Here is an 18502-nt window from a genome sequence, read left to right as displayed (position 1 = left end):
GCATGTAGTGACTCACCTGGCATATATTGTCGCCATCGAGAATATGTGCCTATGGGCGACAGTATGTGCTGCAAAAGCCCGGCATATATTGGCGCTGGAGATATATATGCCCGGTGACAATATATGCCGTGAAACGCCCTACGGTAGCCTGGATGTGATGCCATGCAGTGATGAATTATGTTGTGCAACCTTTTGAAGAAACAAAAGGGAAAAGTGGTGTGTGACTCTGAGGTGACCTCTTAAAATAGGTCCAGGTTAGCCATCTTTGAACCTGTCCAAGGTCTGTGTCTCAAAAATGCTCCCAGTGAATTTGAAGAAATTGTACTTTATGACAAACAGACAGATGGGCACAAAGTCTGCAATACCCGATGGCTATATTTTGTTCCTCGTGTAATAACAGGAGTAAAATGTGTTCTGGCTTCCTGATTTCTAAGAACACAGACACTCTGCTGTTACTGTGACTACGGAATATGTTGCTTTGAAAAAGTTAAACACCAGTTATCTTATGTTGAACTGGGACAGTACACGTTTTATAAAGTGTTGAAAGTTTTCTGTATATGGTCAAGTTTTTGGGTGTGAATTGGTATCTTGACCAGTGACGTACTGTAAATCTTACACAAACTGCATATACTGTGATCTTAACTTTGCATATGAATCAGGATAAAGTGATTTGTTTTTGAACATGATGAACTGTAAACACTGCAGGGCAGAGACAGTGTTTTTAAAGGATGCACTTAATGTGCCAAAGTGGTTTGTATCATTCTGTACAAGGCATGGATATAATAGCTACAACCTGAAAAATGTTGTCAGGACATTTTTGCAGTTGAAATGTGAGTGGTGTGTTGCTGATCTGATCTTTTTTGATGTGTCAGTGCTGCTGGAGCTGGTGACGTCCATGCACTCACTGAGAGAGAAGCACAGCATCAGATCCCAGTGTCCCTGCACCAACAAACACAACCTCCTCGTCAAACTACCCCCCACCAATGGAGTCTCTCAGGTACTACTGACCGCTCCACTGTGTCTTGAAAGATCTAAATATATACTGTCTTAAATTATATAATTATTATGTCCACTAAGGCCATAATAAAATCATCAGTATTTATTTATTCATGTATTTGTCTATTAGCAGGATTACGTCAAAACTACTGCACAGATTTTGATGGTATTTTCACCACAGTTAGATATTAGGCCATTGAAGACACCATTACATATTGGAGGTGATCTGGATCTGGATTCTGGATCAAGATTTCACTTTATATAGGCTCTCAAGGATGGCGTCAAAACTACTCCACAGATCCTCACCACATTTGCACCACAGATAGATATTAAGACTCCACTGAATTTTGGAAGTCATCCTGATCCGGATTGGCGGACATCAGAAATCTCAGATTGCTCTTTAGTATATTATTATTATTATTGCAGTGATGCGGTCGCTGTATCGGACCGTCGTGGTGAAGAGAGAGCTGAGTAGGGGGGCAAAGCTCTCGATTTACCGATCGATCTACTTTCCGATCCTCACCTATGGTCATGAGATTTGGCTCATGACCGAAAGAACAAGATCACGGGTACAAGCGTCCGAGATGAGTTTCCTCCGCAGGGTGGCTGGGCGCTCCCTTAGAGACGCCTCGCTGGAGAGGTGTTCCGGGCACGCCCCATTGGGAGGAGGCCCCGGGGAAGACCCAGGACACGCTGGAAGGATTACATCTCTCGGCTGGCTTGGGAACGCCTTGGGGTTCCCCCGGAGGAGCTGGGGGAGGTGTGTGTGGATCGGGAGGTCTGGGCGGCTTTGCTTGAGCCGCTGCCCCCGCGACCCAACTCTGGATAAAGTGGAAGAAAATGGATGGATGGATGGATTTATATAGCGTCAAATCACAACAAAGCTGCCTCAACGCGCTTCACACAAGTAAGGTCTAACCTTACCAACCCCCAGAGCAAGCACACAGGCGACAGTGGTAAGAAAAAACTCCATTTGATGATTTGAGGAAGAAACCTCAAGCAGACTAGACTCAGAGGGGTGACCCTCTGTTTTGGCCATTCCAACAGTTACAAGGCTTTTACAAAGTTTTACAGAGCTGAAGAAACAGAAAACAAGAATTCAAGACATCTTCTGCATCAGCTTCAGACATGGGATCTCGCGGTCAGTCCAGCCGTCCGTTATCCACAGACGCCACTCACGCAGACTTCCCTCCACACCTGAGAGAAAAAGAGCAGAATCTGTCAGCCAGGAAAACCACACCTATGGTATAATTTATCAGCATTAAATCAAGAAAGCAGAGAAAATACCAAAGTGATCACCAGCTGCAAGCCCTAAGCTTCACTAATAGATCCAGAATTTACATGAGGCTGAGACCTGTTCTGTTACTGATAAAATGACATAGTGCCCTACTATGCCAGTATGCTAGCCATACAAAATCTTACAACCCCAGTTCCAATGAAGTTGGGATGTTGTGTAAAATGTAAATTAAAAACAGAATACAATGATTTGCAAATCCTCTTCAACCTATATTCAACTGAATGCACTACAAAGACAAGATATTTAATGTTCAGACTGATAAACTTTATTGTTTTTGTGCAAATATTTGCTCATTTTGAAATGGATGCCTGCAACATGTTTCAAAAAAGCCAAGACAGTGGTACATTTACCACTTGATGTATGACTTCAGTTGTTCAACAGTCCAGGGTCTCCGTTGTTGTATTTTGCGCGCGACAGATCTGGACTGCAGGCAAGCCAGTCTAGTACCCACACTCTTTCACTACGAAGCCACGTTGTTGTAACACCTGCAGAATGTGGCTTGGCACTGTCTTGCTGAAATAAGCAGGGACGTCCCTGAAAAAGATGTTGCTTGCATAGCAGCATGTGTTGCTTCAAAACCTGGATGTACCTTTCAGCATTGATATGATGATGTGTAAGTTTTCCATGCCAGGGGCACTAACACACTCCCATACCATCACAGATGCTGGCTTTTGAACTTTGCACTCGTAACAATCTGACCTCGGGCCCAGAGAAGGCGGCGGCATTTCTGGATTTTGTTGATGTATGGCTTTCGCTTTGCATGGTAGAGTTTTAACTTGCACTTGTAGATGTAATGATGAACTGTGTTAACTGACAATGGTTTTCTGAAGTGTTCCTGAGCCCACACGGTAAGATCCTTTACACAATGATGTCGGTTTTTAATGCAGTGACGCCTGAGAGATCGAAGGTCACGGGCATTCAGTGTTGGTTTTTGGCCTTGCCGCTTATGTGTAGAAGGTTCTCCAGATTCTCTGATTCTTCTGATTATATTATGGACTGTAGATGATGGAATCCCTAAATTCCTTGCAATTGAATGTTAAGAAACATTGTTCTTAAACTGTTGGACTATTTTTTCACACAGTTGTTCACAAAGTGAGGATGCTCCTTTTATGCCCAATCATAACACTCACCTGTTTCCAATTAACCTCTTCACCTGTGGAATGTTCCAAACAGGTGTTCTTTGAGCATTCATCAACTTTCCCATTCTTTTGTTGCTCCTGTCCCAGCTTTTTGAAACCTGTTGCAGGCAACCATTTCAAAATGAGCAAATATTTGCACAAAAACAAAAAAGCCTATCAGTTTGAGCATTAAATATCTTGTCTTTGTGGTGTATTCAATTGAATATAGGTTGAAGAGGATTTGCAAATCATCGTATTCTGTTTTTATTTACATGTCACACAACGTCCCAACTTTATTGGAATTGGGGTTGTAAGTCTAGACTTGAAAGTCTCTACAGAATCTGACTGTTTTGTCTCCGTAGGAAGAGCATTCCACAAAACAGGCACACGATTCGAGAAAGCTCTGTGACACACAGACTTTTTATTCACCCTAGGGACACAAAGTAGTCCTGCACAATAAGAACGCAGAGCCTGGGCCGGTACGTAGGGTTTAATTTGGTCAGCTAAGTAGGGAGGTGCCAGTCCATGAATAATTTTACAAGTTAATAGCAGAACCTTGAAATCCGGCCTCACAGAGACAGAGCAATTTGACCTCAGATTACTCTTGTTGTTACTGTATATGTGAGTCATTATATAGAAATGATATACGTGATCAGTCCCTTTGGTAAACTGTCCAAACATTTGACTGGTGCTGTATAAATTATGTAATGGCTCATGACTACACAAGTTGTCTAAAGTATTAACTGCAAGGCACTCAGAGAGTGCATACCTCCACCAAGGCTACATATACCCACTTTCATGGGCATTTAGCATAAAGCCTGGTTTCCTAAGAATTTATTAATATGTTCATAAAATTTCATTACAGTTCATTGATAACTTTTTGTGTTCAGTGTTGCTGCATCTCTAACATTATTCTTGATCCACACACATACAAACACACAGGCCACTTGACTTATTATATTATTATATTTATTTTGCCTATCGCAAAGCGTTTCTTTTTTTTTTTTTTTTAGGACATCGTGCACGTTTTATAAATCCACAGACACTGATCTTTGTTTTACAGATACAAATCTGTGTCCTTGGATCTGCGGAACTTGATGGAGGAAAAATGCCACTCAAAGCATAGCTGTTGCAACAGACGCTGAAGCTAAACGTAACATGTGAATATCGCAAACTTTTAGAGCTTTCAGATTTTTAAAAGAAGAATTTTGTAGCACGTCTGTGTCACGGAGCGACATCAAACAGAGAGAAGATGGCGAGAAAGATGGTTTGAAAAAGTCTGATAAGGACAAGAATCTGTGGAATTGTCGCTGGCTTTATGAACACATCTGAAAGATAAACGGGAAAAGCAAACTGTGCCTTCAGGAAACACAATAAGAATTTTTCCCTTTCTGGAAAATAAACATATTGTGCTGTTCAAACAGGATTTTAGACAAGATTATGAGACTTTTTTATTATTGATCTAGACTTTCTTTCATTGGAAAAAAGACTGTAGCTTTGAATGGATTTACATGAATTTACACAAGAATGTAAATTAGGTTTTATTAATGTAGACTTTTTTCATGGGAAAAAAAGACACTGTGGATTTACAGGGATTTACACAACAATATGTGACTTGTGGACTATAATGTATGTTATTGATATTTTACCCTGATTTTCAAAATATTGACCAAGCATTAGCTGTGGTTTTTGAAATGCTGTAACAGTCTTTTCAGTCTTCATGAATTTCATGTAGTTTAATTCTTCTGAGTTAATGCATAATTTGGTTCACAATTAAAAGGGAAATTATTCCAGGTCCTACTTCCATGTCATATTCTGTTATTTCAACATTATCATTGACAGTTTAAATGAAAGGTTGAATACAGGGTCATTTAAATATGGACTTCTTTTTAGATTTTTTTTTTATTCCAGGAGATACTGAAAATGTATCATTAGGTACAAAATGAATGTGGTTTCTGGGGCCCCACGGGCCCTGGACCCTGGCTCCACCCCCTGCAAATTTTCCTCCGATTTCACAATTTTCATTTCACAGCCCTGCAACAGTCACTGGGCCAGAGGCTACGTTCACCCTGGACAGACAGTCAGTCCGGCACAGGACGGACACACAGAGACAGACAAAAAAAAAATCACACTCTCGCTCATACCGACAGTCAAATTAGAGGCACCACTTCACCGAAGCTGCACATCTTTGGAAGTGGGAGGAAACCAGAGAGACCCTGCAAACTCCACACAGAAAGGCCACAGGTGGGAATCAATCCCATGGTCTGTGAGGCCACAGTGGTAACCACTAATCCACCCTGCTTATGACTAAAATGGACAAGAAAATGGGACTGAGAAATAGCTTTCATTTAGCTTATTAACTGCATCAAATTGCGTGTAGTATCCCCCCTTCCCCCAGCTGCAGCAGCCTGAACATCATGAAAACAAAATTTCAGGGTTTTTTTTCTTTAAGGGCCACTTTCTAGTTTCTGGTTGTGAATTTGGTCCTCCTCCTTCAGTGGAATCGGGTCTTTGTGGTTCAAAGCCTCTTGTGTTTTTCTGTAATGTACTGTGCCTCTGATCATGGCACCATGACTCCTCAGGAGGACCTGACTTGTGGAGGTTTTGTGTAATTTTCTCCTCTCAGTGTTTTGCGTGTCGCTGGACACTGTGCTCACTTTTGGCCTTTTTGCAGCTTCTGCAGAACGTCCTGAACCACAGGAACAAAATGTCTCTGGTGAAAGTGGACTCCGACTCTCAACAGAGCATTGATCCAGGACTAAACAAAGTGGAGACTAATGGAGGTGTTGTTGGAGGAAGCAGTCCAGGGAGTGATGCCGGAAATCATCCCGTCAGCCCAACAGAGCCCCAGTCACCTCTCCATTTCCTCGCCGACCTGGCTGAGGACAAATCCCAAGGAAGACAGAAAGGTCAGTCCATTGAATGTGCAAAGGATTAAAATCCTTATTGCAACTTGTGTTCAAATTAGAATAATTATTTTTCTGGTTGTAGGACAGTTTTTTCAAATGTCCGCAACTCTGCTCTCATGAGAGATCTATAGTGCTGTGAAAACATTAGTGCCCCCTTGAGCTTTTACATGTATCAGCAGTCATACAGTTTCATGATGAAGTTTTATGAGGATAAAAAAAAAAACTTGAAAGTTCAGCTACAATTTGCCAGAAGGCACGATGCCAGCCTATATACAGCTGTTTTGAAAGAAATTTCCACTTTACTCCACTATGATGCTATGAGAAGTGATGCAAAATGCAAAATATGCACTGTGCACAATTTCTCCAGTCACAGCCACAGAAGCCTGTAACTTCTTCTGGGTTGTCTGGGTGTCTTGGTGGCTTTCCTCACTCTTCTCCTTCTTGCACAATCACTCAGTTTTTGCGAACTCTCTACTCCACACAGATTTACCATAGAGTATCATGCTGTTTGTATTTCTTCATAACTGATGTAAATAAGGTCCAAAACATATTCAGTAACTCATATTCAGTGAAACGTTCATGTATCCATCCCCTGACTTGTCTGAAGGAAACTGAATGTAAAAGTGAATGTTTGTATGTGTTATACTAAAGGGTGCACTTACTTACAGTAGTGTTCAGAATAATAGTAGTGCTATGTGACTAGTAAGTCCCTTCGGCTGCTCCCTTGTTTGTACTTGGGGTCGCCACAGCAAATCCGAGGTGGATCTGCATGTTGAATTGGCAAAGGTTTTACGCCGGATGCCCTTCCTGACGCAACTCCACATTACATGGAGAAATGTGGCAGGGGTGGGATTTGAACCCGGAACCTTCTGCACTGAAACCAAGCGCATTAACCACTTGGCCACCACCCCTGCATAGTAGTGCTGTGACTAAAAAGATTAATCCAGGTTTTGAGTATATTTCTTATTGTTACATGGGAAACAAGGTACCAGTAGATTCAGTAGATTCTCACAAATCCAACACGACCAAGCATTCATGATATGCACACTCTTAAGGCTATGAAATTGGGCTATTAGTAAAAAAATGTAGAAAAGGGAGTGTTCACAATAATAGTAGTGTGGCATTCAGTCAGTTGTCAGTTTTGTGGAACAAACAGGTGTGAATCGGGTGTCCCCTATTTAAGGATGAAGCCAGCACCTGTTGAACATGCTTTTCTCTTTGAAAGCCTGAGGAAAATGGGACGTTCAAGACATTGTTCAGAAGAACAGTGTAGTTTGATTAAAAAGTTGATTGGAGAGGGGAAACCTTATACGCAGGTGCAAAAAATTATAGGCTTTTCATCTACAATGATATCCAATGCTTTAAAATTGACCAAAAAAAAAAAAAAACAAACGCGTGGAAGAAAACGGAAAACAACCATCAAAATGGATAGAAGAATAACCAGAATGGCAAAGGCTCCCCCATTGATCAGCTCCAGGATGATCTGGAGTTACCTGTAAGTGCTGTGACAGTTAGAAGACGCCTGTGTGAAGCTAATTTATTTGCAAGAATCCCCCGCAAAGTCCCTCTGTTAAATAAAAGACGTGCAGAAGAGGTTACAATTTGCCAAAGAACACATCAACTGGCCTAAAGAGAAATGGAGGAATATTTTCTGCACTGATGAGAGTAAAATTGTTCTTTTTGGGTCCAATGGCCGCAGGCAGTTTGTGAGACGACCCCCAAACTCTGAATTCAAGCCACAGTTCACAGTAAAGACAGTGAAGCATGGTGTTGCAAGCATCATGATATGGGCATGTTTCTCCTACTATGGTGTTGGGCCTATATATCGCATACCAGGTATCATGGATCAGTTTGGATAGGTCAAAATACTTAAAGAAGTCATGTTGCCTTATGCTGAAGTGGACATGCCCTTGAAATTTGTGTTTCAACAAGACAATGACCCCAAGCACACTAGTAAATGAGCAAAATCTTGGTTCCCAACCAACAAAATTAATGCCTTGCAGATGTGAAGAAATCATGAAAAACTGTGGTTATACAACTAAATACTAGTTTAGTGATTCACCTGATTGCTAAAAAAGCAGTTTGAACATAATAGTTTTGAGTTTGTAGCGTCAACAGCAGATGCTACTATTATTGTGAACACCCCCTTTTCTACTTTTTTTACTAATAGCCCAATTTCATAGCCTTAAGAGTGTGCATATCATGAATGCTTGGTCTTGTTGGATTTGTGAGAATCTACTGAATCTACTGGTACCTTGTTTCCCATGTAACAATAAGAAATATACTCAAAACCTGGATTAATCGTTTTAGTCACATAGCACTACTATTATTCTGAACACTACTGTATATTGACACCATCATTTTAACTTTTAGATTTTTATTTCTTTTAATTCATAATGTAGAGATTACTTTTCACTGTGAGTTTAAAGGGCATAATTTTGAGAAATTTTAATATAAAAATCCTGAATTTTTGTTTTGTTTTTGATGTCCTAAAGAATTTTCAAACATGTAAAAGCTCAGGGGTCACTAACGTTTTCACAGCACTGTAGATGTTTCAGAGCACTCGCTGTTTTAACAGCATGTTTACTTTCATACAGAGTGCAACTCTTGTTCAGCTTCTGTTTTTTCTTCTTTCTCCATAAGAAAAAAAAGACTCAGAGTTTTTCCAAAAATCAACAAAAGAAGGAAAGGAAGCCAGCAGCCTGGAGGAGCTGAAGCCGTGTAAAACTGTCTCTGTGGTGACCAACAGTGTGGAACAGGGCTCCACTCTGAGAGATCTGCTGACCACCACGGCAGGGAAGCTGAAGCTGGGCTCCACTGATGCAGGAATCGCGTTTGCACCAGTTTACTCCACTGCATCACAGGTCTGTACCCACACATGGCATCACATTTAAGACGAGTTGTTCCTCAGATTCTCCATCCAGGGCCCGTATCCACAAAGCAACTCAAAGTCCTCTCAAAGAGCTCCTAACTTAGCCGAAAATTTACTGGCAAGGAATCTTATCCTAAGAGTGAGCCAGCAGGTGTCTGAGAGCAACTCTGAGCAACGAGGGGACAGAAACTCTTATCTTTGTGAGGAGGTGGGATTAGCACCATTGCTCAGTATGACGCAGTCCTCTAAGAGCTGTGATTAGTTGTCACGGAAAGGGGAGGAGAAATAAAAACAAATATGTTCCGCCCTTCTAGTCATGAATGGACAGTGAAATCAACCGATCATATAAACTGAACTGCATTAAGATGTGCAATCATGAGGATAACTTTATGATGATGAAACTCGGCAAAATTACATTAATTGGTTCACAGCTTGAAAATGTTTGAACGTACCTCATTCACATGCTGAATAGCTATATTTTAAAAGCATGTATGTGTTTATGAGTTTACTTTACGTTCATTGTGAGTACATAATATAATTGTAAATATGTTAAAAATACATGCATGACACAAAGTGAAAACACTTATATCCATTGTGGTTCATTTAAAAATCAAATGACAAAATAGATGTAATAATAAAAGAAAATAACAAGATTAACTAGGGACTGCAAGCAGTCATATACGGGCCCTCGTTCCGCCAGTGCATCCCCTTGTGACCAGATGTGGGCATGTGGGTACAGGGGTAACCATTCATCATAGTTAAAATTTCAAGCAAATCACACAATGCCTGAAGGAGTTATGACATGTTGATGGTTCATCCACTCGGGAGCACTCAGTGTACAAACAGAGGGGCCAGGTGTGTTCAGGGGCCAACCGTGATCACACATGTGAAGTTTCAAGTCAGTCAGGCAAAGCATGAAGGAGTTATCATGAATTGATGTTCCATGGCAAAGGGTCAAAATGGTGGTGCCATAGCAGCCACACCCTTCAACATAGAGAAAAGCTTTTGATAACTTTTGGTCAGTATCATCTCTGGATGCTGTTAAAGAAATTTGAAGTGCATTGGACAAAATCCATAGGCGGAGTTTGTTCAAATACAACTGTTATGTGTCGACGCGGGTTGAGGAGCGGACCTGCGTCAGACAGGACCCAGCGCTAAAAATAACCAGAAAGCGGTTCCAAACAGAAACTATTTATTATTCACCTGTGCTTAAAAGTGTAAAAACATAAAAACAACGTCCCTCTGGTGGAGTGATTCGTGGCTCGCTCTCCAGTGCCCGCAAGGGTTAAAGCCGGCGCTCCTGGACTTCCTACCACCGCCAAACACCCCCCAGGTGGACACGACAAACTGATTCTCTGTGAAGCAAAGAGAAGGTGAGGTAAGTCAACAGATACAACTATATCTTCCAATAAACACACGCTATCAGCAACACACTCAGGTCAGTGTCCTTTTTTTACTTTATGCAAATGAGCAGCTTCTCACAACAAGTGGAGGATCACTTATCCTTCACGCCACAGCAGTGAGAAGCAAACTGCACAATTCTCTTCACAATTCCAGTATACTGTGTAACAAAACACCAAGTTACTATCAACAATTACTTAAACACTTAATTACCTTTAGTGTGTGCTGACAGCATGTGTCCTCACCCCTCCCTGCTTCACGGGCTCGATGTGTCAAAACCCAGGCGCGGTCCTCAGCGTCTCACAAACGAACGTCACAAGGTCGAGTTCCCGGCAGTTCTGCTCAAATCACACATGACTTAAATGCAGAACGCCATCCAATTATCTGCTTCAGCTGCAAGTCGTCCAGGTTGCACTTGAGCACCAATCACAGGTGCTTTCCATGATGTTGATGAGGGTGAAGACTCTTCAGCCAGCACCTTCTTCACAGACAAATCAGCCCTCATGCCACCTGGAGAGCAAAGAAAAGAAAAGAACACCAAAACATCCAGCCACGCCCCCCCAACACACAACAACAACATGTGGAAATCACACCAAAATGACAAGAAAATTCAAAATGGCCGACTTCCTGTTTGGAGTAGACCAGTGGTACAAGAGACTTTTTTGTGCATCTATGCAAATCACACGTACCAATTTTCATCTCCCTACTCGAAAAAAACACCTATGGGGAGGGGTTTTTGAAAGTTTCAAGGGGGCTCTATTGAGGCATTTTGCACCCCCATTTGCGACGCCCCTATGAATTGTAAGAGGTTGTCGTGCTTGATCTGTGTATTAATTTTCATGATGATATGACAAAATTAATTTCATGGCGAATGGGCAATATTCGGCACGCCGCCACACAGACACCGTTACTCGTAACTTCAAGGCGTTCATCGCCTACATTCACCAACTTGTTCTGCATGTTTTAGAAGTGGAAGGAAGTTGATTGGTTTAACTATGTGACATCAGTACCTGTTTAAGTATAATGTTCCATGGTGAAGGGTCAAAATGGCGGCGCCATAGCGGCCCCACCCTTCAACATAGGAAAAAAGCTTTTGATATCTTTTGATCAGTGTAGTCTCTGAATGATTTGAAAGAAATTTGAAGTGCATTGGACAAAATCAAATACGTGTGGAAATCATGCCGAAATGACAGGAAAATTCAAATTGGCCGACTTCCTCTTTCGAATAGATCGTTGGTGCAAGAGCATGGGTTAAAGTTCACCACAATGGATTTCCGTCATTTGGAAAATTTAACCACATATACAACCCCTGGCAAAAATTATGGAATCACCGGCCTCAGAGGATGTTCATTCAGTTGTTTAATTTTGTAGAAAAAAAAAGCAGATCACAGACATGACACAAAACTAAAGTCATTTCAAATGGCAACTTTCTGGCTTTAAGAAACACTATAAGAAATCAAGAAAAAAAATTGTGGCAGTCAGTAACGATTACTTTTTTAGACCAAGCAGAGGGAAAAAAATATGGAATCACTCAATTCTGAGGAAAAAAATTATGGAATCATGAAAAACAAAAGAATGTTCCAACACATCACTAGTATTTTGTTGCACCACCTCTGGCTTTTAGAACAGCTTGCAGTCTCTGAGGCATGGACTTAATGAGTGACAAACAGTACTCTTCATCAATGTGGCTCCAACTTTCTCTGATTGCTGTTGCCAGATCAGCTTTGCAGGTTGGAGCCTTGTCATGGACCATTTTCTTCAACTTCCACCAAAGATTTTCAATTGGATTAAGATCCAGAATATTTGCAGGCCATGACATTGACCCTATGTGTCTTTTTGCAAGGAATGTTTTCACAGTTTTTGCTCTATGGCAAGATGCATTATCATCTTGAAAAATGATTTCATCATCCCCAAACATCCTTTCAATTGATGGGATAAGAAAAGTGTCCAAAATATCAACGTAAACTTGTGCATTTATTGATGATGTAATGACAGCCATCTCCCCAATGCCTTTACCTGACATGCAGCCCCATATCATCAATGACTGTGGAAATTTACATGTTCTATTCAGGCAGTCATCTTTATAAATCTCATTGGAACGGCACCAAACAAAAGTTCCAGCATCATCACCTTGCCCAATGCAGATTCGAGATTCATCACTGAATGACTTTCATCCAGTCATCCACAGTCCACAATTGCTTTTCCTTAGCCCATTGTAACCTTGTTTTTTTCTGTTTAGGTGTTGATGGCTTTCGTTTAGCTTTTCTGTATGTAAATCCAATTTCCTTTAGGCGGTTTCTTACAGTTCGGTCACAGACGTTGACTCCAGTTTCCTCCCATTCGTTCTTCATTTGTTTTGTTGTGCATTTTCGATTTTTGAGACATATTGCTTTAAGTTTTCTGTCTTGACGCTTTGATGTCTTCCTTGGTCTACCAGTATGTTTGCTTTTAACAACCTTCCCATGTTGTTTGTATTTGGTCCAGAGTTTAGACACAGCTGACTGTGAACAACCAACATCTTTTGCAACATTGCGTGATGATTTACCCTCTTTTAAGAGTTTGATAATCCTCTCCTTTGTTTCAATTGACATCTCTCGTGTTGGAGCCATGATTCATGTCAGTCCACTTGGTGCAACAGCTCTCCAAGGTGTGATCACTCCTTTTTAGATGCAGACTAACGAGCAGATCTGATTTGATGCAGGTGTTAGTTTTGGGGATGAAAATTTACAGGGTGATTCCATAATTTATTCCTCAGAATTGAGTGAGTCCATATTTTTTCCCTCTGCTTGGTCTAAAAAAGTAACCGTTACTGACTGCCACAATTTTTTTCTTGATTTCTTATAGTGTTTCTTAAAGCCAGAAAGTTGCCATTTGAAATGACTTTAGTTTTGTGTCATGTCTGTGATCTGCTTTTTTTCTACAAAATTAAACAACTGAATGAACATCCTCTGAGGCCTGTGATTCCATAATTTTTGCCAGGGGTTGTATGTGCGCGCATGTTGTGTCATGCGTGTTTGGGGGCCCAAAAATGATACTCTCACTGTCAAAGCAACATCCCCTTCTGCGCTAATCAAAGTAGCAGCAGTATCCGCGTGTATGGCACCGCACCGCGGAGGAAAGAACCATGTGAATGTTCACTCCTTTCCACTCTGTTTGCTGCTTGCCATGAGCCACGGTCCTTCTCCTCCCTGTCCAGCGGAGAGGGAGAGTTTTTTATCAGTCAGACCTTATTTTTAACTTCAGCTGATGAACTGGTGAAGTGGCAGATATTAATGATCCAGTCTGGGTCTGAGAGTTAAGTTGGCTGCCCCTCGGAAAAGCCACGTTAATGAGGAACGAATAAAAACTCTGGTGGGACATGATGGGCGAGCCTAATTTCTGGATTACACCAAGAGTCCTGGTTAGCGACTTTAATCCACAAAAAGGTGAGTCACGATTGATATCTCTAAATGGCTTTGACAAAGCTTAACTTGCAGTGCGGTACGGTACGTTTGTTTTACAAGTGACAGCATTTTACCGATAAATGTGAATAAGCCAGTTTCAAGTTTCTCAGTGCACATACAAAATTTGATTTGCTCTTTTAAAGAGCACCCCCAGATCCCCCAGAATCAGTACTGTGTTTTTATTTCACAGTTGGAAGTGACTTTTGTATCAGAGGTCTTCATACACATTAAAATTCACCAGAATACACAAAATTTGACTTGCTCTTTTAAAAATGTTCTAGGAGAGCACCCCCAGACTCCCCAGAATCAAGACTACATCCCTCCCCCCACCACCCTTTTATGTACCTTTATGTTCATGTTTGCATTCTTTTTATGCTCTTTCTCTCTCTCTCCTTAGAGGCTATTTAGAATAGATTTGTATACTGTATTTATTGAGGAAAAAAGAGTGTGTGTCCCCACTACGCCACATTTTAGGGAATTGCTGGCATTGATTTTTGCCAGAAAAAATTTTCAGTCAGATGAAAATTTATTGCTTTAACCCCTGGTGCAAGAGACTTTTTTGTATGTCTGTGCAAGTCACACAAGTACCAATTTTCATCTCCCTACTCCAAAAAAAAAAAAGAAAACCCTGTGAGAAGGGTTTTTGGACCAAGGGGTGCTTTAGAGGCATTTTGCCCCGCCCATGGGCGACACCCCTATCACATGCAAGAGGTTGTCATTCATGTCCCGTGTAACAATTTTCATGATGATATGACAAAATTAAAGCTACAAAAAGGAAGAACGTAATTTCATGGTGAAGGATCAATATTCGGCACGACGCTACACAGACGCCATTACTCATAGCTTCACGGTGATCATCATGTACGCTGACCAACTTGTTCTGCATGTTTTAGAAGTGGAATTAAGTTGATGGGTTAACTATGCGATATCAGTACCTTTTAAAGTATAAATAGGACATTTTCTGTTACCACTGGGGGCGCTATGAGTTAGGTGGGAAGTTAATATATGGGGATGTTCAGGGCAGAGCCCTCATCAAGTCCAGCCAGTTTGAAGGATCTACAATAAAGTATGTGGGCTTGACAGCGGTTTGAAGTGAAACGGCGTGCTCCGAAACACTCGCCAAAGTTTGACGAAACCTAGCAGACTGAAAATTTCTAGGGGGCGCTGTTTTTGCAATTTCGCTGCAACATTGTGCGCAGCCCCCAAAATATCGAATTTCGGATCTGGCCGGACGACTTTGCAAAGTTTGGTGAGTTTTTGAGCGTGGGAAGAGGCCGAACAATCAACTGCTCGTAACTCCTTCATGCTTTACCTGATTGACTTGAAACTTCACATGTGTAATGAGGGTCAGCCTCTTACCACACCTTGCCCCTCTGATTGCACACTGAGCGCCCTCTAGTGGATGAACTATCAACATGTTATAACTACTTCATGCATTGTGTGATTTGCTTCAAATTTGAACTGTGTGATAAGTGGTTGCCCCTGTACGCACATGCCCACATCTGGTTACAATGGGACGTGCTGACCTGGGTAGGCGGTCTCGCGGAACAGGGGCCCGTATATGACTGCTTGCAGTCCTAGTTATTATTATTCTGCGCAAAATGAAATCCAAATTTCGGCCTTTTCCCATGATCAAAAACTCACCAAACTTTGTAAAGTTGTCCGGTCGGATCCGAATTTTGATATTTTGGGGGTCGCGCACATGGTCGCAGCGAAACTGCGAAATAGCGCCCCCTGGAAATTTTCAAAAAGCCCTCCACATTGGGATTTTTTCGTCATAGCCTCACGAAATTCGGAATACATATTTACCATGCTAGGACTCACAAAAAAGTCTGTTGCTGTCGGAAGTCGGCCATTTTTATTTTAAGCTTCGATTTTTAGGTAATTTTTGCCATTTTTGGCCATTTACACTACTTACATTTGAATGAACTCGTCCTAGGGATTTCATCCAATCGTCTTCAAATTTGGTCCACATCATCATGACACCATGCTGATCAAACGTTATCAAAAGAATGTAATTAGGTCAAAAGACGTGGCTGCTAGGGTTCGTCAAACTTTGGTGAGCTTTTTGGAGGACGCCGTTTCACTTTGAATGGCTGTCACGCCCACATACTTAATCGTAGATCCTTCAAACTTGCTGGACATGATGAGAGCACCGCCCTGAACATCTGCATATATTAACCTCCCACCTCTGCCATAGCGCCCCCTGGTCGTAACAGGAAATGTCCTGTTTTTACTTTAGCATTGAACCACCATTTTATTTAGTGGGGCTCAATTTTTGAATCTGGTTATTTGTACAAACTTATCTTTCCCTTGGTGCTGTAAATGATAATACAAATATATTGGGGGGGGGGGGCTGCGGGTGCTGGGTCGGGAGTTCAAGAGTTTCAAGGACATACTATTTCACGGATTTGTTTCTGGCGATAAAGGAGCTATCCTGTTTCTCCATAGTTCTCATATTTGTGTTAGTTTGTTTTGTTTTTTTCCTCCTTCTTTTATGGCCTTTTTCTTCTTTCCTTGTATATGTGTACATTATAGTCACAAGGAGACATCAAGACCAAGTTGCCTTCACATGGTTCCACCTGCATGGATTGGTTTTTCAGAATTAAATATGATGACTGAGGATAAAATAGTAGAAATGTTACATTAGGATGGTAGATTCACTTAAGTTCTTTTCTTGGAATGTTAAGGGGGCCAATCTTGCTATCAGAAGGATGAAACTTCTCCTGTATTTTAAACAAAAGAAGGTCGTTTCTTGCAGGAAACTCATTCAGATAATGAGGAGTCAACAAAACTGCAGAGGGATTGGGTCAGTAAAGTATTTTATAGTGCCTACTTTTCTAGCCAAAGGGGTGTCTGTATCCTATTATGCAAAAATGTAAATATCACTATTCACAAACAACACTCGAACAGGGAAAGCAGGTGGGTGGCAGTAAGTACAGATCTGTTTGGTAGCAGATGCTCCTTCATTAATATATATGCAACAAACACAGACTCTCATGATTTTTTCAATTAATACTTTCTCTCTTATCTTGGGCTATAAAAATAAATTAGGGAAAATCAGAGGCAATGCTACTGTCTGGACTATGTCCACCAAGTGTTAGACAGAATTGGCAGTTCAGTTGGCTTCCTTCAGGTTTGGTGTACTTGGGGATAAACTTACACCAGGTTTAAAAGACATTATGACAGAAAATTTACCCCCACCCCCCCCACTGAAAATTGAGAACACTTTACAAAATTGGGCTAAATTAGGATTATCTCTTGGGTAGAATAAATGTCCTGAAAATGATGATTATTCTGCAAATTAACTATATTTTATACCTACTACCCATACATATCCCGTCTACTTTACTTAAAAATTCAATGTAGCAGTAGATTTTTTTTCTTTGGGGGGATAAAAACCCTGGTCTAAACAGAATCAAGATGCAATTGAATATTGAGGCCTTAACCTACCAAGGGTGGATTGGTATCACTGTGCCTTTTCTCTCAATCATTTGGCTAAAATAGATATCACAGAGACCAGACTTCCGGGTTGGGTTCTGATTGAAAAGGAACTTACGGAGCCTATTCCCTTGCTGGCCGTTACAGTGGGGCCAAAAAGTATTATGTCAGTTCCTGATTGTGCAAGTTCTCCTACTTAGAAAAATGAGAGAGATCTGTAATTTTCAACATAGGTACACTTCAATTATGAAAGACAAAATGAGAAAAAAAATCCAGAAAATCACATTGTAGGATTTTTAAAGAATTTATTTGTAAATTATGGTGAAAAATAAGTATTTCAGGGCTGTGAAAACTCTGCGGATCCGTGGGATTCCGCAGATTTCATCATGGGGGGTGGGGGGGGTTGGTTAGTGATGTACTTGTTATGTGCAGACGCAGGTTGAGGAGCGGACCAACGTCTGACCGAACCCAGCGCTAAATAACCAGAAAGCGGTTCCACAAACAAAACGATTTTATTTCCCCTCCAGTGCAATAATTAGTGTACAACATAAATATTTGGTTTGTCTGGCGGAGTGAAGGACGGCGCGCTCTCCAGCGCCCAAAAGGATCGAAGCCTCGGCGCTTCTGGACTCAGATTCACCGCCAAACACCCCCCAGGTGGATACGACAAACTGACTCTCTGATGTGTGCTGACAGTATGTGTCCCTCACCCGTCCTCCTTCACAGGCACGATGTGTCAAACCCTGGCGCGGTCCTCAGCATCTCACAAACGAACGTCACAAGGTCGAGTTCCCGGCAATTCTGCTTGAACCACTCATGGCTTAAATGCAGAACGCCATCTCATTATCTGCTTCAGCTGAAAGTCTTTAGGTTTGCACGTGAGCATCATCCACAGGTGCTGCGAGTCAGTAGACCTGCACGTGAACATCCTCCACAGGTGCAGCTAATAATGCTGATGAGGGTGAAGGACTCTTCTGCCAGCACCTTCTCCACAGACAAAAACCAGTTTGCATACCACCTGGAGA

At 41.5% G+C, this 18502-nt stretch overlaps 1 protein-coding gene across 1 annotated transcript in view; it reads left to right on the top strand.

Moving 5' to 3' along the window:
- jmjd1cb (jumonji domain containing 1Cb) overlaps positions 1-18502 on the top strand; it is a 651485-nt gene that overhangs the window by 478369 nt on the left and 154614 nt on the right. The window contains exons 18-20 of the mRNA XM_034165192.1: positions 873-997; positions 6086-6320; positions 8964-9184. Coding sequence (XP_034021083.1) covers positions 873-997; positions 6086-6320; positions 8964-9184 — 581 coding nt within the window. The remainder of the gene's footprint in view (positions 1-872; positions 998-6085; positions 6321-8963; positions 9185-18502) is intronic.

This window comes from Thalassophryne amazonica, unplaced genomic scaffold (assembly GCF_902500255.1).
Source record: "Thalassophryne amazonica unplaced genomic scaffold, fThaAma1.1, whole genome shotgun sequence".
Lineage (NCBI taxonomy): Eukaryota > Metazoa > Chordata > Actinopteri > Batrachoidiformes > Batrachoididae > Thalassophryne > Thalassophryne amazonica.
Note: the sequence above shows the minus strand (reverse complement) of the source record. Positions and strands in the feature narration are given on the sequence as shown.